General features: G+C 40.8%; 1 protein-coding gene across 1 annotated transcript in view; it reads right to left on the bottom strand.

Moving 5' to 3' along the window:
• The window catches only part of GLG1 (golgi glycoprotein 1), an 82589-nt gene that overhangs the window by 36596 nt on the left and 23412 nt on the right, over nucleotides 1–22581 (bottom strand). Inside the window, exons 2-3 of the mRNA XM_040615049.1 lie at nucleotides 6699–6731; nucleotides 3854–3940 (exon numbers count right to left, since the gene is read on the bottom strand). Of these exons, the coding sequence (XP_040470983.1) occupies nucleotides 3854–3940; nucleotides 6699–6731 (120 nt within the window). The remainder of the gene's footprint in view (nucleotides 1–3853; nucleotides 3941–6698; nucleotides 6732–22581) is intronic.

The following is a 22581-nucleotide window of genomic DNA, read 5'->3' as shown; positions in this document are numbered from 1 at the left end:
AGTCAGAATACTTGAAAAAATTTCAGAAATGAGAAATAACTCACATGTACCAGTATTTGAAGAATGCAAACACAGCGACCTTGAGGATTATAAACCCTATTGCTCAATAATCATCTTTCATAATAATCACATTGAACCCCTGCAATTGCGTGGATTTGTAGGAAAAATGCTAGTTTGATAAACCTTTATTTAGAAAGCTGAGCATATTACAACATCACTAAATCATACTTGGACCCCCATTAGCCACCTGACCTTGTACAATATAACATTTTGGCTAGAAGCAAGACTGATTCAAAAGTCAACACAATATTTATTGAATTGTTTATAACTTGCTGGAAGCTTAAAATTACTATAAAGAAAAATCCTCATCAAATTCATTTTTATCAAGCTCTTATAGGAACTGATTGTTGGTACTAAACCATTTTACTCTGTCCAAAAAAAATTAAAATCATGGCTAACAGAAGCTGAAAGCTGTGCAGGGACTGGAAAAGCAGTGTACATGAACAGACAGGTCCCCAGTATAAATCACAGCCTGCACTGTTCAGGGAAGCGGACAGTAAGGCCAAAAATGTCACCTTTGGAAGTAAAAGATGCAGGCAGTTTTGACAGCACCCTTCCAAAGGAAGTGGAAAACACGGCTACTTATCAGTTAAGGACACTCCCCGAGGAATTTTGCAATAGGAGCAGCGCAATGCCTTGCTCCAAGGAGTACCAAGATTATACAGACTCTTTTTAACCCCAGGAAGCCTGTGTTGAAGTACTTGCCCAGTTCTGGTGCCCCCTGTTCAGAAGCATGCTGAAAACCGCAGCCATAACGATGCAGGAAGCATACTTGACAGCCACTCACTAAAGTTCAGTAATGACAGTTTTTCAAGCAATAGATACACGAGTTCACTTGATTACACCAAAGATTTGTTCCTGTAAAAATACTGAAGGGGTCATCAATCTAAAGGCAGATCCATGGCAATCAATAATCCAGGCAGGTTCAGACACCAAGAAAGGGCAGCACTAAGGAAACAGGCAGGGAACCATTTTATCAGTTCTCAAATAACAAGTCAGAATATTTACAATGGAAATTAAAAAAGATAATAATTAAGAGCCATCTCTAGAAAGATATATTCCAATTCAAACAAGAATTAACTCGGGGTAGCCTGTGACAGACTCGTACAGGTCAGACCAGATGAATAGAACAGCACACTCTGCCTCAGCTTATGGGGCCATTACATTCTACTTAGCAAATAAAACATGCAACATTTTAAACACCATTATTTGAAGGCAGATGTAGGCTGGTAGAACATTTTGTATTTAATCTATACTGCTATTAGAAAAACATAGTTACTAAGGTCAATGTAATTGTCACAAATAAGGCATAAAATAAGTTTTGAAGTGAGAACACTTATGAGTCATTGCAGGGTGAAAGGGAGAGAGTTGAGCAAGCTCTCTCCAAGAAAGCTGCATCTTTGGTTTGGCCCAACTTCAGCTTAAGTACCACAAGCCAAACCAGCACACAATGGCAACACGCTGTTTTTGGAAGAGCCTGGCTCTGGATAGCCCCACAGCTCCACAGCCTGAGCCAGTGAACTGTGTAAAAGACCAAGTGATCACATTATTGCCTAGCCACTTCTGAAGCAACCACTGTTAACTGGTAGCCAACTACGATTCTAGATTAAAAATACTGCCAACAAACCTAAAAAAAAATAAAATAATCACAACAGTTGAGAAAAAGGTTGAAATGTAAGTCTGTATTTTCACCTGATAAAGGGTGAACTTTTCAGAACATACTCAGCTGGGGCAGCCACCAATTCCCAAATGACTTTTACTAGAAATTACTCTTCTAGGTGTGTTTTGTTCTTAATACAAAGCAGTATTTAACATCAGCTCAGTAACCCAGCAAGAAAACACCTACCTGTTAGTGGGAATTAAAGAAAAATATTAATAGGCTAATACTGTATGTTAGCAGTATATGCCCAGTATATATCTTCGTTTCAATGACTGTTGTAGAAATACCTTTAAAAAAATTAGTGGAATGGTTTATGCACCTGCCTCGGTATTAAATATCAGAAGATCAAACACATGAGACCATTGTTTCTTACTCAACTTTTCTTTTACTTAAAACCACTCACCAAATGGCAAAATATCAGCAGTTCATGTCATCATTCACCACAATTATAAGAGGAACACTGGTGGTTAAAGTACAGCTAAAATTCTGTATACCCTTCCCACTGCTTTTAGACATGATATCCCATATTTAGAGGGCACCATTTACAGCAATGCCAGACTGTTGCTGTATAAAAGTGGTAATTAAACAGACTGTTAAAAGAGCACTTTCAAGAATGCCTTGGTTGTAAAAAATTCTGCAGCAGCCATATGACACAAACCAGAATAACAATCTTTCCTACGATCGTAAAAAAAAGTGGGATTCAACAGATTTGGCAGTGTTTGCTTTTGGGAGCTACCAAAATCCAAACACAACATAACCCTTTAATGCAAGCTGTTTTCCTTCCACTGTTCAATCTTCTAGCCTTCTTATATTAATAATTTTCTTGATGTCTCCTTATACTAAATGATGGTTTCCCACTAACACTATTCTTACTGCAACTCAGCTAGTGTTGAGAAGGGGAAGCAGAACCCTAGCAGGCCATGAAGAAAAAGCAATCGTTTACCCCTCAACTACACAACTAATTCCCAAATTTTTTTGCAGCCAGGCTGCTGTTGACACCCTCAATTTCTCAGATGAAGACTCTGTAAAGAATGTGGAACCACGTAGGCGACTCCATCAAAACAGGAGGACTTGCGTAACTACCCATCTTAAACCTGCTCTGAGCCCTGATGCACTCCTCACACCTAAGCAAGCCTGCATCCCTGAAAGCTAGGCCTACGGAAAATAAACTGCCAACATGAACTGGCATTGGAGAGACAATATGGTATTCACACAGTTGATTCTCTTTCAGAAAAACCTACTTTAAACACTACATAAGAGTCATCATCTAGAGCAAATTGAATTTTTTTTAAAAAGCAAGTTTACAGGTAGGTGAAATTATTCTGGTGGATATACAAAATTATGTTTTTCAGAGCACAGTTTAGCAACTGAAGCTTGCACTGCTGCGGAGAGCCTTGGTTCCACTGCTTCCCCGATGTCTAGCTGAAAACTACCCCAACCAGACCTCAGCTCAGTCAGCTCCTGTGTGGGCTAAGCACACTGCCTCAAGGGCTCTAGAATGAGCACAAGGAAAGGAATTATCAATCACAGAATCACTTTGGTTGGAAAAGACCTTTAAGATCATTGAGTCCAACCGTTAACCAAGTAATCTTTGAAGCTGGACCGAGGTGTGTCGATGCTTGAGAAAAAGGACTAAATCCTAGTGCCACCTAAAAAAAGAGTAAATTCCACAGAGAATCCTTGGAGTAATTAAACTTTGAGCCTTGAAGAAAATAAACAGTTGATTCATCATTTGACATCTACATGCTTATCCTTTCTGCTAGCAAGACACAATCCAAAACCAGCCTTATGTTAAGTTCAGTGGAACGCTTCCTATATCAACACTGTTATAAACTGTCAACACTTGATGAAGAGGGGACAACTCCAATCCACAGCAGATCTCTGACAAATGGTCAGGTAAGAGCTGATGGTTTGTTGGTTTATAATTTTTTTCCACTTGCCTCTTTGCCTGGCACCACTAAGGTAACTGGTCTTTTCTGCAAGAAGATAAGACTTAATTATGCCTAGTAATATGTCATATAAGACTAGAGCTTCCCCAAAGCCAAAACATTATTTGCACCCTAATTCACTATCACAAAGAAATTAAAAAAACCTTTGTGTCACAATAGCAGCCATGCCTTTCTTCTGGCTTACCTCTGCAATAGTGGACTTGCAGACTTCTCTGGCCACGGATTCAAACTTCGGATCTGTAGTCAGGTTCAGCTTGTAGTTCCACAAGAGCTACAAAGAGAGTGTTTGTAGAAAGGGGGTTTAAGAACTTCCCATGAAGAATGACAAATATTTTGCTTCAGAAAAGAATGAAACATCATTTATTCCTGATCTCTATCAGCAGCCTTCTACAGCGCAACAATAAACGTAAAGTCTCCTTGACAACTTGGTCCCTTCATTTCTGCAATAATTTTCTCATATTAACAAATTCAGGCTGTTAGAAATCTCTCCATAAGGTCATGAGCCGACTCTTTAAAAGGAAATAAATCTAACTACAACAATTTTATAACTAAAAGGATAAAACAATGAAAGCTGTAACTTGCTACCTGCTGCATATTTAGCAACGTCTCTAGCCCACCACACCTTTCTGCACCATGGCTTGTCTGCTTGATATAAAACGATCTAACAAAAATTAAGCCCTCAACATGAGCAGATTTCATACTGAAAACCTAACAAAAACCTAGCAAGAAAGGAAGGAGACAATACAGCTGGAGAATTCCATCCGTGAGGGGTTGCAACCAGACAACTTTTTGGGTGCAGATATATTTCAAGCCTATAGGAGGTTCTCTCTCTTGCTAAGCACAATGATACATTACAGGTTAGACTGCAAAACACCTCAGTAAGAATGACTGTTCTTCTAGGAGCCAGAGATTAGCTCATGTAGGAGTCTTGATGCATTGGGTCATCATGCAAGAATCAATCTTGGGCAAGTCAGACTCTGCAGATACATACACATCTCAGATGTCCTCCTGAGGTACCATAAAGTAAGAATACAGGGTAAGATAGCAAAACCTCAGCCAATTAATATCTGGGATGTTGCCTGAGAAAAGCTCTATTAACTCATCTGTTTTTTTCTAGGGATTTCAGTTGCATTTAAATATTTTTCATTAACATAAAGATTAAACAGCTTCAAAGATCCATTTAAAATACTTTGCCCTTGTGACAAAAATCAAATTCATATCAAAAAGATTAGCAGTTTGGTCAAACTTACATTAAAGTTTCAATTGTACACAGAACACTAGGAAAACAAAAACATGCTCATACACAAGGAAAGAAGTTTTACATAGTCTCCAAGATGGTGGAAGCATGCACAGAGAACTAAAAATGAAATCAGAACAACTGCAACATCTTCCACACCTTCTATCATGGCACTGGAGTTATGAAAAGTTAAAAAAAGGAGACGATGGAAAACTAGGGTATCTCAGAGGGAGTAAGCTGTAAATACACAGGATTAATAGAAAAAAGTGAATAAATGGGGAACCAGTCCTCACAAAGAATGCTGTAGACCTCTCCCAGCCAGGATCAGAAGAATAAGAATGAGGTCCAACACCATAAGAATACACTTCTGCATCTGTAATCTTGAACTTTGAGGGGTCTCCAAATCAGATGCTCACCAAAGGAACCTCCCCACAGGCAGAAGGAAGGTTAAAATTACAGCTTTAAAATCCTGATTTTAGCACTAGGCAGCATTTTCCTAGATGATGATCAGCAGTTGTACTACCAAAGACTGCAGAGAAGGGCAAAGAAAACATCTGGACACGAGACGCCTCTGTGGTCTAGCTTTTGATCATTCCCCTTCAATTTCTGCCTCGAAAAATTCAGACTTTGCCCACACTTGCTATTCATGAATGGCTTCTATGATCCACAGAGCAGCCTGACATCTGCCTTATGGCAGAGATGCTGTCACTTCATCCAGCAATAGAAAGGTCCAACTTTCGATTTCTAGAATTCTCAATTTCTTCTTCATTCAGGTATCTCTGTGGCATATTTAAATGTCAGGTAGATACAGTTTAACTACTGGAGTTTTCTCTTTCTCAAAAATAAAAAAAAGGAAAAAGATTTAAACAGAAGCGTGTGCCCTTCATCCAATCCAACCCTCACAACAGAGAATTACGGCTGCCAATGAAGTCAGGCAGCACTGTGCTAAAGGTTAATTTGTAAACACAGTTGGAAATTAATAGTTGTACAGCATGGCTGGTTTCATTTCTGGAATATATCTTCCAATAATAAACCAAGATACAGCTTCTCAAGCATCTGAAACCAAAATGGTCACTGAGGCATGCACTTGTCTGTCTGCGTCCAGGGCTAACCAAACAATTAATAACACTGTGTATTCCAACAGAATGCAGATGAGAGAAGCCAAAGGAAACCTAATACCAACCTTAGCTCCAATATTTATTTTTTTTTTTTAAGTACTGGGATTTGAAGAGTCAGCTCAACAGCCTGAAAACTGGCTAACAGTTTGCTCACTGTTAAACAGTGCTGAGAGGGAATCTGTTCTAAAACCAGCCAAGTGGTTCAAACTGCCTCTAAATACCACACCCCCACAGCATTTTCCAAGCAAGTCTGAGAATTTAGCAGCTGTGAAAGTAATACAGAAGGCTTCAACAGCTGAAATTAAGAGTTTAAATTCAGTACTGCTCACATCTTTCCCAAAAGGAGCACATCATATTGCTCCCAGTAACTCACGGGAACCACCCCCCAGCTATAAAATAGGAAAGACATCTGCTATCATCCTCTGATATAGAAGTACGCTTTATAAAGCTCTTAAATATATTCCACTCTGAAGTCTCCAGTAAGATCACAGTGGCTATACTGAGTTAAAGAAGTAATCTTGTGCTCTTCCTCCATAGGCCAGTGTGGAAACCTAAATGTGTCCTGATTAAGGCCTTTTGCAAGCTACCAAACTATGCAAAATACCTAAGGTTAATAAGGGATAAAAGGTGCAAATGCAATAGTTAAAGACTAAGTAAACAAAAGTAATACTTACATGATTGCAGTCTGAAGAGATTTCATTATCTGGCTGAAAGGAGAAAAAAGGAGTGTCAGTTCACTACGCATGAGATGCACTTAACATGCAGAAGAGTATAAACTTACAGAAACTAACGCACTGTCAGTTTGTTTTCATTATAAGAAACAATTTGACATAAGCAACAGGAATTTTAAAAGCTGCATAAAAAGTGTGATATCTAAGTACCAAAAAGATTGAAATAACAGGTACTTTAGACTTCTAGCTGTCTTAACTCTACAGAACATAAACAGCGCAAGATTAGCAGCATTTATGTAGACACTGCAAAAACATAATGAATCCGCTTGTGTTTGACCCAATTGCCCAAACTAAAGCGGCAAAAAAGCAGCTGTGGGAAAACAAAGGTGTAAAGTTTAAAGAAAAATAAAAAAGTTTCTTGCGCACAGCCAAAGGACAAAGGTAGGACTCGCTTCCCTCCCACAGACTTAAGGGTTTTTATTCCCCATTTGAGAAGCAATGTATTTTCTTTCAGCTGTACACAGAGGGGCTGGTTCAAAGCAGCCCTGAGATTTATGCCTTCAACCATGATAAACTGGTAACATCCATTATTTGTATATCATTTCAAAACATTTGCTATATTCTCCCAGGGAGCCACTTCAGAAAGAACTCTGGCTGCAAACCATCCTGTCCTCCCTCCAGCCTGAGTAGCTCCCACAATGGAGAACTCCCTGAAAAAAGTTCATACAGATCCATCTCAATTCCATAGCAAACCAGCACAAACGCAGGGTAAAATCACCTGGCCATCATACCCACAGAAAAAAAATCAATCCTGACTCACAATGCCTCTGCTTCCACTGATACTTAAGATGCCAGACATGGCCTAAAAGCCACAGACACAAACCCACTCAAAGCTTAAACACATCATTGACACTACCACATTAGGCCTCAGACATTTGACATAAGAGAATGAGCATTTCATCAGCTTTGGAAGCAAGCAGCCTACATCCCAAAGAGCTCTTCAGTGCAAGAGTTTGCTGCTGCACAACATGTTACACCAACACTTGCACAGTTGCTGCTTCAGAGAGCACAAACACAAGTTTATGGGGAAAAGAGAGCACGGGAAATGTTTCCAAGTCCCTAATTACAGCCATTATTAACTAAAGCACTTTCATTTTGTATAGCAGGAAGTGGCAGAAATTACCTCTCCACTTAGAACAAAAAAAAGAGTACCTGAAGGATCACAGTAATTAATTGCAGTTTGGTCAGACTAACACCATCTAAAACCATGCCTCCCAAAGTAATCATAAATTTGAAAATCAGGATATCAACTTTTTTTAAAAGGCTGGCTTTTTAAAAGGCCTGTTTGATATCCTCAGTGCGCAGAACAGATTCTCACAACTGAAAACTCAAATGACATCCAAATTACACCATTTTAAAGGAGCCTCTAAGAACCACGCTATTATGAACTTACCAAGTAGTTTTTTCTTCATTTTCTGCACCCATCCTAATTATTCAGCAGACAGAGGTTTTAGACTAAGACCGGTTTTAAAAGCTGAGAGTCAGAATGCCCTCCACTGAAGTTGCTGTCTCAGTCTTTTCGTCAAGGATAGTATATAAACATATATAGGTTAACGCTGTAATTCTCCTCTAGAGGACAGGACTTACTAACACATCCTGCAAGTAGAATTTTAAGGGCCAGAGAGCACTCTCTCAAAACCCATCCTGGTTGCTTCAGTTATTTTTGCATCCTCCAACCCAGTAACCTTTGCTTCAGATCCACCAAAGTTTAAAGCTCATTTTTTTTCTGGAAAGATGAGTCCAGGAAGATAACAGACCAGTTCTCACTGACCTGGAAAGCTTAAACAAGCTTTTCTTGAAATACACAGCATTAAAATACTGCACATTGAAATACCAGCTTTCCCTGTACTCTGCAGCAAACCCCAGCTCTGAGAAATCAAGCCTTATTCTGAGAAGAGTAGTGGAAGTAAAATGGGACCTGAACTAAGCTTTAGTACTGTATGCATTCACAGCTCAGTATGTAAATATGCAAAAGCATAATATCTAGGCAATAATCCTTTAGCTAATATCACAAGTGTAGGAGAGGTTGCTTCAGTGGCAATGCTGACCAGCTTCTCCTAATATAAGTGTAGCAAAAGGAGAAAAATAATCTTTTTTATCTTGTCTCTGATAAACTGAAGGGCTGAGTTTGAGGGAGGGGAAGAAAAATCTCCCCAGCGTAACCCACACCAGTTCTGCCTTTGAGGAGCCTGTGGCCCTCTATCCACCATATCCACCCAAGAAACCTTCTAAACAAGCAGTTTCAGAACAGTATGCTTGTGTAGTAAGAGCCATGAAAAAAAGGTAAGTTTCAAATTACAACTAAGAGAAGTTGAGGAGCAAGAAAAGCTGCATTGTGTCATTCCCACGTGGTGAGCTTGAGGAACACAGATGCTCAGAGACCCCAAGGGCAGGGCAAAGAAGGAGAGCAGCCCAGACCCACACCACATGCTAGTCGAGGCATTTGAGGAAAGGAAGCTGATGGCAAGGAGGATATTCCACCAGTTACCAAGGGAGAAGGACTCCTCTTACATCTCCTAACCGAAGGATTAAAAACAGACTTTACAGAAAGTACGTGCCTCTAGGCTCACAGAAGCTTTTGCCGTTTAGCAGCTTTGGTGGGAATACATTGCCTCCCTTTGCAGTTCTCTAAAAAGCTCTCCAAACTCCTTCACGCACTAGCACTCATATTCCAGGGTATGAGCATCACTTCCTACCTCCCAGGAAAAGCAGAGTTTAGAACAAGTACAGCTATAAGAAAACCTGAACAGAAAAAGCATTTCCTTCCATTCAGTCACATACAACGGACACAAGTCATACCGCGTTAGTATTGTGAACTCTACAGAAAAATTTGAAAGGTTTCTATGAAGTCACATCACCACCAGGCTACGAGATCGTCAACACCGTTGTGTTTAAAAGTGCCTGTTCTCATCCACCAGATCTCAACTCACACAAACAAGCCGTGACAGCCACCCCTTTCTAAATCTCCGTTTCAGCAGTGCTATAAAAACTAGGTCAAAACTACACAGCAAGTGAGCAACCCACCACCGCTACCCAGGCGCAAGGAGGCACAAGGTGCTGGTGTTTTAGCTGCTGAAATGAACAATCATGCTGGTTCCCAGCAATACTTTAGTTGTAGCTGTATCATGAACCAGTGCCACCATGTAGTAAAAAGCACACTGCCTAGGTGCAATTCCTGTCACCCTCACAGCCTGAGTCAGAGCCCTTTCAGCTGTGCATAAAAAAAACAGACTGGATTTGGTCTTATTCCATCACATCCTAAAAAAATCATTCACACCACTGGATTTTGAAAAGCAAGGTAAGAATCCTAATCAACTATGTGGATGAAACTCAAGGTCTTGAGAGAACTCTGCAGAGACTATTTTAATTACCAGCAGCTGCTTGACCTTCCTTTCCTTTGCTCCCTGGCAAATATCACGCAAATAGAAGAGTCTCAAGTCAACTGCATGAGTGCCTTTATTCCCCGAATTTAATCCCTCCTTAGAGCAGAACAGGGGATGACAGCAGATGTTTCCACTACTCTTAAGGCAAGAGTAGCAGCGCACTTGCTGAAAAGTAAGGACTGGGCATATTTCAAATACAAACTATGGATAATCTTCAGGCATTGAAGACAACGGACTTTGGACCTGCCCACTCAAGCAAAAATCACCAAGAACCAGTGTGAGCAACCCAGCAAAATAAAAAGGCAATTGGGCAACTGGCTTGAGGACAGGAGGAACTTCATAGATGCTCTCTCACTAAATTCAGGAACAGATTGCAAAAAGAGCAAACAAGTCAATTAGGAAAGTATGGTAATTAAATCAGCTACCTTCCCATGAAAGAGAGGGTAGGCAGAAGTCCAGCCAGACTGCGGGTGTTCCCCAGCTTACTGCACTGTCACACATACAATATGCTACAGAGCACAGTGCGTATGGATACACAGCACAGGCAGCTCATGGTTCCCTGCCACAGCATTTAAGTTTTCCACTCTGACCTAAAAAACACATTTATCACTAGCATCTGTAGAGAAACTAGAGCAGGCCTGCTGACCCAGGAGCTTCTAACGAGGAAGCAAGCAAGATGATAAAGGGAAAACCGACTTCTTAGCTGTGTCCTTCCCACAGGTAACACACCCAGACAGGACAGCAAACTCACAGCACAGCACTTCAGTCTGCAGGTATCAAGCTAGCTAGACTTGCGACACCAGAAAAAAGCACAGTCTAGATGCAAGGTAGAGTTCAAGGAGACATCTGGGGGAGCCACACTCCTGCAAACCTGAACCTGATCCCTTCCTGAGGCAACCGCTGGAAATTATCCCACAGAAGAATCTGTTGAAACATGAGCAGATACAGTAGTCTAGGCAAGAATCAACACAGCTTTTGTAAAAGTAGAAAAACCACACATCGCACAACCACCCATGCTTCAAATCTACTGAAACATCCTGGAGTTCTGTGCCAACAAGCATATGGCTACAGTAAACCATTTTCACACATCCTGCAATCTTGAAAGAGTCATGTGTGATAAAGTTAAAACCAGCGATAATTTAAGTTCAAAACAGATGAGAAGACTTCGTAATCTAATTACACATTTAGTGAGCAATGGAAGTTAAACTTGTTAAAGCTGAGTCTGAAATATTCTCTAATGCCAGTGAACTGTCAGTACTAAAAACAAACCCAGTGTTGTCATGTCAGCAAAAAAAACCCAAAACTCTACGCTTACCATTCATGCTTTGAAAAAAGCCAGTTTGAGGCATAGTACTGTGCCTATACCATGCACCAAGTTACCAAGCTCCAAGCTTCCATATACTTTGCTTATTTCACGTAAGTAATTTTTTGCCCCACTTGAGAGCCACAGCCTGCAACACCGAAAATCATTTGGCCAAATAATTATTTCCACATTGGTTGGGCACTCCTAGTTTATGCAAACTTAGGTGTTTGTGTATAACTTGTATTACTAACAACTGACTCCAAAACATACACAGAACTTGGTGTATGAAAGTCAAATCATCATGACCAGCAATTTCTTTAGCCACCCCCCCACACACAAAGCACAAGTAGCACATCACACCAAATTTTGCAACTGTTTTTCACTGTTTTAACCAAATTCTAGATTCCACAAACTTTTCCACCTATGCTGACATTCTATATCTTCCATGAGTACGATACATTAAGACAAGTATGCCCATTCAGAAAAGGTATCACAAAACAAAAACAGAAAACCCCAGCACAAAATGTTGTATGCCCTTCTGGTCCAGCAGCCAAGGAAAAAAAGGAGGCAAGGATGAAGTGGGCCTTGTCCACTTGTACTTTGAGGATCCAGCATTCAGTATCTGCTTCAAACATCACGTAAGTATAGCAAGTTTTACCAAAGCTACACAGGAAAGGATATGTAGTCAATAGAATTTTAGTAATTGTTATGTTTTGCTTGTTTCACATTTGCTTAACACTAAGCAAAGTCTTCAGCAGGCTGCGTGCCTTTTCTCCACAGCAGAGATCCCTCCCTGTGCAAATACCATAAGCAGTTAAATGACAGAAAATGCTCAAGTTTTAGTTCTGACGCATCTAAAACAACCACAGATCACAGTGCAATTAAAGGAAACACACCGATTCCATCCATCCAACAAGTCAAATATCTTTGCTGGGTATTTCTTACCAGCAGATTACTCTCTCCCAGCCAGCTGTTCTTGTGCAAAGCTGCAAAGCGGGTGCTTGGAGGCTGCACAGTTGCTCCATGGTAGAAGTGCCAGGCACTGTGCGAAACAGTCCTCTCATGCATGGTATTCTTGTCCCTGCTGCTTCCCTCTCCCTGCACCGGGGACTCTCAAGCCCTTAAGCCCTCTTAGCAGGGACCTTTCTCATTTCAACACTGGTCCACGCATCAGACCACGTTCTAACGGTCAGCACAACCAAAGCAAATTTGCCCCAGATGTTCATTTGTTCTTCCCTTAGTCCCCTCTCTTCCTTCTCTTGGAGGCTTTCCAGCCAGTCCCAATGCATCACAGAGTGAGACAGACCCTGAAATTATGCTTGCCACAGAAGTTTGGCAGCACTGCTACCAGATACAGTGTTTCCCGTAACACTCCTCCACAACACAGCTTTCCTGCTAAGCACAGCACCTACACTGAGCTGCAGATCCAGCCAGGAGGTTTCAGGATTTGCTCCTGGAAAGCTCTCACAACACTGGCAAAAAACCTAAGAGACCAAAAGGCATGCAATGATGCTGGTAGTGTCAAAGAGGATGAAAGCAGAAGGCGAGCTATTACACAAAGCCAGGAGGGTGAAACCACAGCAGATTGCTTAACCAACCCAATATCCCACCAACTGAGGGTGGAAATCTCCCGTCTTCTTGGCCTCTGCTGCTGACTCCTGCTCATGGCAGAGTCCAAAACTCAGCAAATCAACAGAAAAGTTGTTCAACATTTTAGCATTTTCTGCTGGGCCAGTACAAATGGACTTATGATATTGAATCCCACCAGCATCAGGCAGATCATTGGGAAAGTACAGCAGCATCTCTACCTGCAGCATCAGTCATCCCACACATCTATTTAAGCTACACCAAGACAATCTAACTCTCAAACTACCTTCCTGGACAACTCACTCCCTGCCTTAACCCCAACTAGAAATATCCCCAAATAACTGAAGCTACTATTCCAGTAGACAGGTAAAAATTGACAGTATGGGTTTCAGCAGTACTGTAGAGCATCTGCTGGGGGATGCTGAGGAGAAATATGTTAATAACAGAATGGAAGCCCCAACAAATTATTTCAGTGCAACAGCTAACGAAAAAGCTTTTATGAAATACATTCATCCTTTCCAAGTCAAAATTTCATTACTTGTCCTCAACAGAAGATGTGAAGTCTCTGTATGTACTCTATAGTACCACAGGTTGAGCTTAACTTTACAGAAAGCTTCAAAAAAGCCATGAACAGTTCACAAGCAAGATGCAGTTTTACACAAAAAATGCTGTTGTAGGTGGTGTGCTAGAGCCCCCGCCTCCCAAGGGGGGCCCGTCGTCCTATGTTCTGCTACTCAAAAAATAATGTTTTGGATGTACATGGCCTGGAAATAAGAGAAATCTTTACCACATCAACTTTGTACAGAAGCTGAGAAAAACATTCATACCAAAAGCTCTGTGTCCCAAGGCACCTGAGAAGCACAGTACTCCAGCACAGGTTTCAGAGCACACGTTGCTTACTCATCTCCCCACTCTCACAATTTAATGAAGTGTTATGCTGCAAAGCAAAGCAATCGAGCTCCAACACTCCCCACTTGCAAGCAGCTTCATTACACTACAGTTGCTCATGTACTGGATAGTATCTCTAACCACTACCAGACTCCTCCTCCAAGGGCTCTTGCTTCGTTCAGCATAAACAGAGAACAATGCTCTAAACACTCTGCCAGCCAATATTCATATTTGTCTTTGTTATTCAACACATGGGCTCATGACTCCAATTTTCCAACTGAAAGTCATACAGCACTCCCAAAGATCGTTCCCCAGGAGCAGTTTCTTCCTGCTCTTTGAACAAGGCACATGTGTCACATCAATCAGGGAGCTTAGCCTCACCAAGGCCAATAAGCATCTTGTGCCCATTGCTCAGCCACACCAGCAGCACTGCTTTAATCCTGGTGATTTACATTCACACATTCCACCTCTGAACCAAAATAAGAGAGCATCCAAACAGGTGGGAAGCAGACTCAGCTATTTTTAACTCCTGCCAGCTATTCTATTTAGAAGCAATAAAAATCAAATACCTCAAGCCACGTCAGCCTTAACCACAAACCACAAGAACTATTTTATTTTAGTCTTCCCTCCTTCCTTCAGGACAGTGGCAAGAGTCCTACTCTTCCCCCCACCTGCCCCAATTTTTTAAGGGGAGAGAAAAAATAAACATGGAGTTACCTCTATCACAGCTGACAGCATTTCAAATCAGAGCAATGGAGGCACAAGCAGATTTAACATCAGTACTTCCAAAAAGTGCTGGACATTTTACATGGACAAACAGGCGTGCAAAAGGACTTGCACAACACCAGGCACTAGTTCCTCACTGTTACAAGAAAAGGACTATTTTAGCTTTCCACATGGCTTATATCCTCCTGAATTCCCATGCAATATTCAGCAAGCTCCTGTTACCTTGCTAAAAGGTGGGGAGATGTACCAAGGGACCCCACATGCCAGCTTTGCAGTGCTATTACCCTGCAAGAGATTTTCTGAAAGCACAAAGTCTCCTGGACCTCAGCTGTCAGTCTAGCCACCTTCCTGAGAGATGAAGCATAATGAAGTCTCCCTCAAAAGCAAGAGCAGCCTTAGCACAGGCAGCCTTCAGCCGCTTCTAACAGCAGGATTTGAAATAAAACATTGGCATTTTCTTCAGAAGATCTGCAGGGCCCCAATATATCACTTGCTTCTTCCCCACAGTAAGAGGCAGGTGAAAAACAAGAGCCCTGAGCTAGGCAACTCCCTGCTTTGTTAAAATAACCATTTCGGTTCTTCTCACGCTTCAGCATTAACCACAACCACCAGCTTTATCATGCCCTGTATGTGGCAATTTTATCACAGTACTGTTCAAAACATGCAAAAAACCCTACAACAAATGCTTGATGACCATGCTCAGCCACCATCCTCTCCTCGGCTGCATCCATCCTCTCTTTCTCCATTACAACACCCACAAGCTCACTGAAAAAGCTGTAGGTACCTCACAGCTGCCGGGAAAACCCAATAGTGACCTGAGGCTCCCTGGTGCTAGGGTGACAGCAATTAAAACACTGTTAGGACACATTCCAGTATAAGTTCATTATGTCAAACATAACACAGGAGCTGAGAAGAGCCATGCTGCACGCAAACTCTTGACTTGACACCACTTATAGGGGCCAGAAGTCTAGATTTTAAAACACTTCAAAAGATCAGCCAGTGTCAGAAAAAAGCTGGACTTGCTACATTGTTCATTCTTCAATTCTTCTCAAAGAAACTTCTCTGTTGAGAACTTTCTGGTTATTCAAAATAGCACATCCCATTACACTAGTGAGGCAAAAGTCACAGAGACAGGCTGCTATAAATTCACTTAAGGAACAGCACTGCCTTTGTAACACAGTGGGAATACGTGCAAATAAACAAAGTGTTAACACATATTAAGGTCTACAAAACAGCCCACAACGGCAACTTGCAAGCAGCATCACTCTGCAACAAAGAATTAGGACATTGCCTCAGCAGTCCAGAGGACTTCACCAGCCCTGTATGAGTTTCCCCCATGAGATCTGTTTTGCTGGATTCTTACCATCACCCAAGGAACTCAGCAGCAAAACTCTGTAGGCTATTTTTAGGGAGTCCTAGAAATAGCACAGCTTCCATTTCAAGTCCCCATGGGTAGGGCTGCCTGTGAGACACGTTGAGAAGAACCCCTGCTCCCTACACTACCCGGTGCTTCAAAAGGCAACACTGAGCTGTGCTGCCCATCTAACAATCTACCATCAATTTTATATCCTTTCTAAAAAAAAAAAGTTACAAGGCACTCAACAGTAAGTTTCAAAACTTTCTTTAGGGTGGCCCAGTAGGGCACCCATCTTGTTAACGCTCACAATTAAACAGCTCTAGTTCCTTGTTTTGCAGTTCTCCCCAGAAACATGAATTATGGTTACATGCAATCTGGGTCAGCCAAAAAAACACCAGTCAGGATAAGCCAACCAAAGCCTTAGTCACAAAGAGGTACCCACCACCAGTCTTTCTGACCAAGAAACTGAAGAAATTCAAGTGCATGCAAGCAGCCAGAATTTGAGTCCTCTCTCCTCACACTCCAAAGAACCAAAACAACCACCAAGTCCATCTGATGGATGGTACCATCAAGCAGTAAGACTGGCAATGAAATTCAGAATTCACAAGGATGCTGGTGAAATCACGTCACAGAACTGCTGTGTGACAGGAAACCCACAGTGGGTGCTTCTGCTCTTGAAGCCATCGCTACACAGCTCAGGAACCTGCTAACACGCTGCCATAGCAAAACTTTCCTTTTCTCCTCCAGGAGCTAGTCACAAACTTCTGATAAACAAGCCTTTTCTACACGTGCAGACAAGATGGGTTCTCAATTAGAACTGCATTCACTTCAATACCTTGACACTGAGGCACTGAACTAAAAAAAAAAAGAAATTATTTTTTCTAATGATTAAAAAGAAAAAAAAATAATCACTTATTCTCAAGTCTCAAAGGTCATAATGACCAGGAAAGCTAGGCTGATGTATCAACAAATTTTCCATGTAAAACAACTGTTCTGATCCAATATTGAAGTTGAACACTTCAGTTCTACTTTAACAATACTCATCTTCTGCATTTTAATTAAGTTTCCATTTCTATCCAAAAGCAGCTTGAAGCGTGGATAAGTAATTCCATAGATAATGCTTAAAAATGGCAAGACATTATTAAAAAAGATAGAAACATTAAGATGCAAGCATTTAAATAATTACAGATAGTATCAATTTCATCAGGAAACATACCAAGCTTAGCAATAAAAGCTAAAATTAGCTGCAAAATAGTATCACCAGACCAGAAAGCTCTAGAAAAATTACTAGAGTGTTCAAGCACGACTGAAATTATTCAAATCTAAGCTTCTTGCTTACTTAAATCAATCTGCCTGGGAGCCACACATATTGTTGTGGTAAATTGATTTCCCTAGCGTCTGGTTCTCCTTTCGTAAGAGCCATGACAAGAAAAAGGAAAAGACCAGAAAGACAAGATGAAATCAGCTGATTCACAACATCATTAGGCATTCTGCATTCAGACAGATTATACATCACAACATTGAACCAAGTTAATAAATGTCTTGCAAGTAAAAGCAGCCAGGCACAGTGACTCAGGCCAGAGCTGCTAGGTACAGCTCCCAGTCACAGACCTCAGCACCAGATCAGAAATACCATTTTTCTCCTTGGAGGCTCATGCAATGCAGCATGGCTAATGCATTTTGGTTTGGCTTACTACCTTATCTCTGGTATACTTCAGCAACACACACTTAGATTTTATATGCACAAGTGTATGAACCATATTTTCATCAAACCTATGGCGTTAATGCCTTTACTGATGTGAAAAATATAGTAGCACTTCACCCCTGCTTGGTCAAAAGGCAGAAGCATGCCATTCAAAAAAAGTCTTACTGAAAAGCATAACACACTTGATTAAATACTTAGACCATTTATCTAAAGAATGGTGCTGGTAAAAACAGCAGCTTGTTTTTAAACCTGACAGAGAAGCAAGATAAAATTAATCAAAAAAACCTAAAACAGTATCACACAGCAGTTCCCAAGACTTACCCTTTGCTACGAGCTAACTGTGCAGTCTTCAGTGAGAAAAGCTATTTGAGCTTTTCTTCAGGACCAAGTTTTTGTGCACACCGAATGGAAGTGATTGCTGCCTGTTCATTTCTCACAGGGGAGCTGCATTTCATATAAAGAGTTATCCAGAAACATTTACTATACACATCTGCACCAATAAGGAAATGAGTCATCAACCCACTGGCAGGCCTGATTCACAGCACGCCACTCGGGCTATTTAGGAATCTGTGTACAGAATACAGGGGAAAGGCAGATGAAAGCCACAAGAGACTAGATATAAAACACAGACTACTTTAAATGCATTTGTTTCCTCCTTTGCTTGGGCCTAATTTCTTCAAAAGCACAGGACCAGCGTGGTATTGTACACAACCACAGAACTTTTCACCTGGATGAATCATAATGTTTTCTTTATATAACTGGAAGAAAAGCAAGCTCTAATGTTTATTTTAACCCTGGATAAAATCACTTGGATTTTGTTCAACAGAAAAATCAACACGAGTCTTTACAGTCAAGTGCTAAGGCAAGGTTTCCATGGGATTAGTAACAAACCACCAAATAAAAATTCTGCTTGCCTTCACACATGAAAACAAAAGCCCTGTGACAGGACCAAACCAAGTACCTTTCTCCAGTTCACCACACTGATTCAAGGATTAAAACTAAGAAAACTGTACATACATCTTCATATTTAAGCTCTGCACTTCCTCACGAGCTTAGATACAATTTTAAATTAACCTTGTTCCCAGAAGAAGCCTGGGGTACTGAGCTGCAGCACACTTCTCCATAGGTACTGGTCTTCTCTGCCACAGAAGCTTGCCTTCTGATGCATTTTGTATTTTTGACAGCTCCTTTTGAAAAAGCACTAAGGTTTTTCAGCTTGAACTGCTCAGCTCAATAGCTATATAGAGCTGTTAAGCCAAGCCAAGCATTTTGCTTGAAAATTCTGACCACAATGGTAATTCAGAGGATATAAAATGATACCACAGTAAGCAGCCAGATCAGTAACAGTTTCCCCTAAGCCAGACAAAGAAATTATAGCTGACTAGTTTCGCACAGATGAGTAACTTCAAAAAAAAGACGTTTGATGATATATTTTAAAAGTGAGCTTGAAGAGTTTTCTGGAAAGCAATGTTCGTAGAAAGATATCTTACTGGTATGCAGAAGCGCCAGACACCTGCCCGAAAATCCTTCCAATTACTGTTTCCATAACTCCTACTTAAAAAGCTATGAATAAAGACAAGCTGCAATTAAAAAGACGAAACACACCTACAGCTTCTCTGCTAATAACGACAGAGAGAAAATAACGGGGGAGGGAGGGAGAGACAAGAAAAGCAGTAAGCTAGTCACAGCCATGCTACACCACTGCTGCAGATAGCTCTGTACAAACACACAGCATGCCACTGTGCAGTACCACCACCAATACCACTGCTGAACAGTTCTCACCTGTCAAAACACAGGAATTTAATCAACAATTCAACTGCTCTAGAAACAGCTGGTTATTCTTCCTCCAGATTATTTCTGACAAACAGCAAAAACAATTACAAGGCTCAGGAATACAGACCTAAAAGCCAGTCAGTCACCTGCTCCAGCCAGGGGAGGCTGGAAGGGCTGCAGGAAAGTACACAGGCAGCACTACACCTTCCTGCTGTAACTTGAATTTTCGATTGTATCTAAAAGAGAACTTCAGAGTTTAAGTATTTATTAAGTAACAACTGCCATTTGATAGAAAATACTTTATTCAATCTCTGGTTGGTCAATGGTGGTGGTCTCAATTATATATTACAATTAATAATTATATATAAATATATTATTAATAGTTATGCACTATTAAACTGTTTGAAGCTACACACTAAGGCAAGGCTTTCCTACCACCTGAAGCCCAGTTGTGGCTGAAGAAATAAACATGAAGTTACAAATCTCACATCTCTACAGGCATGGAAATGCCCAACAGGGAATACCTAATTTTTAGGATTACTTCCAGTATGCTGATGACAGAGCCCAGACAGTCCTCACTGCAGAACCTGATAACATAAGGAGATTCTTTTGTCCCAACTAATAAGCAGAATAAACATGTTTTCCCCAACAGATAACACTTGAGAATAAGACTAAGAGTCCGATCTGTTCTTATCCAAGTGGCACAGGTAGCAGATGTGGTTTGCATGTCCACAAAAAGGCAGTGGCATACTTCCGGGGACATTCAGGTGAAAAGCTGACAGCAGTACCCTCAGGTAAACAGTTTTCCACCCAGTGGAGTGTTCAAATCCCTTGCATGCAGATTTTTATCTGAATGATAAGAAAAAAATGTTGGGGTAGTGCAACAACAAGGTGAGATCTGAATGCTTTAAGCACAGGTCAACATTCCAACCAAAACCACCTGTTTTGGTTTCCCTCAGTATCTTTGAGTAGCCTTGAAGAGTTCTTGCTCAGGGTGAGAATTAACTCTACTGGGTGAAAAAACTTGTCCATCTCCATACAAAAGCAAAAGAAAAACTTTAAAAAATTACCCATCAGGTTACCAAGTAATTTATCTGTGCATTTTAGGGTTACCATACAATACAGAGGAGAGAAGATGCTGGAGATACAATTGTCCCATGACAATTCTTAATGAAAGATTACACCCAGAATACCAGAGGCATTAGATGCATCAAAAAGATCTCCAGAAACAAGTCAGGTATTTCCAAGCAACACTGAGGGGCAGGAGCATCCCTGGTAGGTGTGTGCATGAAGGAAGAAAACCTGGCACAGTAGCAACTGTTACTACATCTTGTGAGATGCATACTGATTTATTATTTCCTTTTTTTAGTGAAAATAAAATCTTAGCAAAATATATACTGAAAATGAGCATTCAAAGCTCCAGTGCCATCATCTGGGTAAGAGCCCAAATGTGACACAACAAGAGTTTGACGCATCTAGAAAATGAGAGCAGACTGGGAACTCAAGAGCAAAATCTTCTCCAGCAACTATTTGCGGCATTCAGATGCAATCCATAGGGGTTTTCCAACCTGCCAATTAATGGAAAGTTATTGTACACAGTTTTCTATAAACTATGTTTGAACTCATTGATGGCACAATAAGGAAGAGACAACTTACACAGCAAGAGCAAGATATAGTTTGTGCTGAAAGGGACACGTAAAGGTCACTTAGATTTTTTTTTTTCCTTTGTGTGCATTTTTATCAGCTACATTTTGAAATATGTAGCTCATGGTGAGTGCTAGGCTTGGCACCAAAACAAGTGGTTTACTGCTCTTTGCCCAGGCGATGCAGAGGGTATAGCAATGTATTACCTCCATCCTCATTGCCCTCGAAAACAAGAAGCAAGGACATAAAAGCCTTAAGCATAAATTAAGAACTGCCACATTCAGACAATTTTCATTGAATCACAGGCCACGCATTCCCAAAGTAACATTTTCAGGCTTCCTGAAGCCTGCAAAATTGAATTTAGTGAATTCAGGTTTACATTTTGAACTATAACACAGCATCTATCACATTACCCAAGGCAATCAGATTAACAAGGGTATTTTTATAATGGCTAATCTAGCAAATTACCAAACTAGCCTTAACACAGAGATCAAGAAGAGAAGATACTGTGGAATAACTTTAATTTTCATCTATTTCTGCACAAGACACCCTCTTTTAGCTCATCCTTTTTCCAAGACAAATCCTAAAACAACTCCAAAATAAAACACTCATTAAGTACTACACATTAACTAAGGTGGTATAACTGTACTGCAAAGAATCCCCATTTAGGCAAGTGTATTGTCTTCACACCTCTCAAGCCGCTGAAGCACTGACATTTCACTGTCGCCTGCATTTAGCAGGGAGCAATAGAAGGTTCATTACCACGATGAACAGAGGGCAAATACAATTAAATGTCCATCTAACCCTTCTCAGCGAAATACAGCTTTGCATTGCATCTGTATTACACATCAGATTTTTTTCTGGTTTTCCTGCTTTCCACTGAGCCAAAGCCACTCACAACAGCATCCTGGTGCTAGAGGGAAGGATGGCACCTAGAGGAAGGATAAATGCAAGTTTACCTTAGGTCAACCTGAGCTATCATGGACCTGCTCCCTCAAAACCAATCCCCAGGTTCAGGTCAACCTGAAAGCAGGAGAAGCCAGCAAAAAAATCTCTATATTCTCTTCTCTACAGGACCAGTGAGATTGATAATCTGAAATCCTGGGAGGAGCTCTTACCATAAGAAACCACACAAGGGCACAAACCTGCAAGGTACATTTGCGGGCTGACAGAATAGCTTGGCGGACTCAAAAGAGTATTTTTTATTAATAAAAAAATTCCCACTGTGCCAAAGTGGCTGCCAATTCTTCAGGCAAACTGGATGAGAAATTAGAGTGAATTACAGGAATTAATATCAGGAAATCTTAGGACTTATTCTAAAGTCTTCACTGTACTGCACACACATTCCTGTGATAGATGTACTACTACATTTCTCAAAAAAAAACCACAATCAAATAAGTTAGTATGTTCCTTATCAGTTATATTTGTAATTACATTTTAGAGCCTAAGCCTTGCAAACC

The sequence above is a fragment of the Falco naumanni genome, chromosome 15 (genome assembly GCF_017639655.2).
Source record: "Falco naumanni isolate bFalNau1 chromosome 15, bFalNau1.pat, whole genome shotgun sequence".
Taxonomy (NCBI): domain Eukaryota; kingdom Metazoa; phylum Chordata; class Aves; order Falconiformes; family Falconidae; genus Falco; species Falco naumanni.
This window is presented reverse-complemented; position numbering and strand designations above follow the sequence as displayed.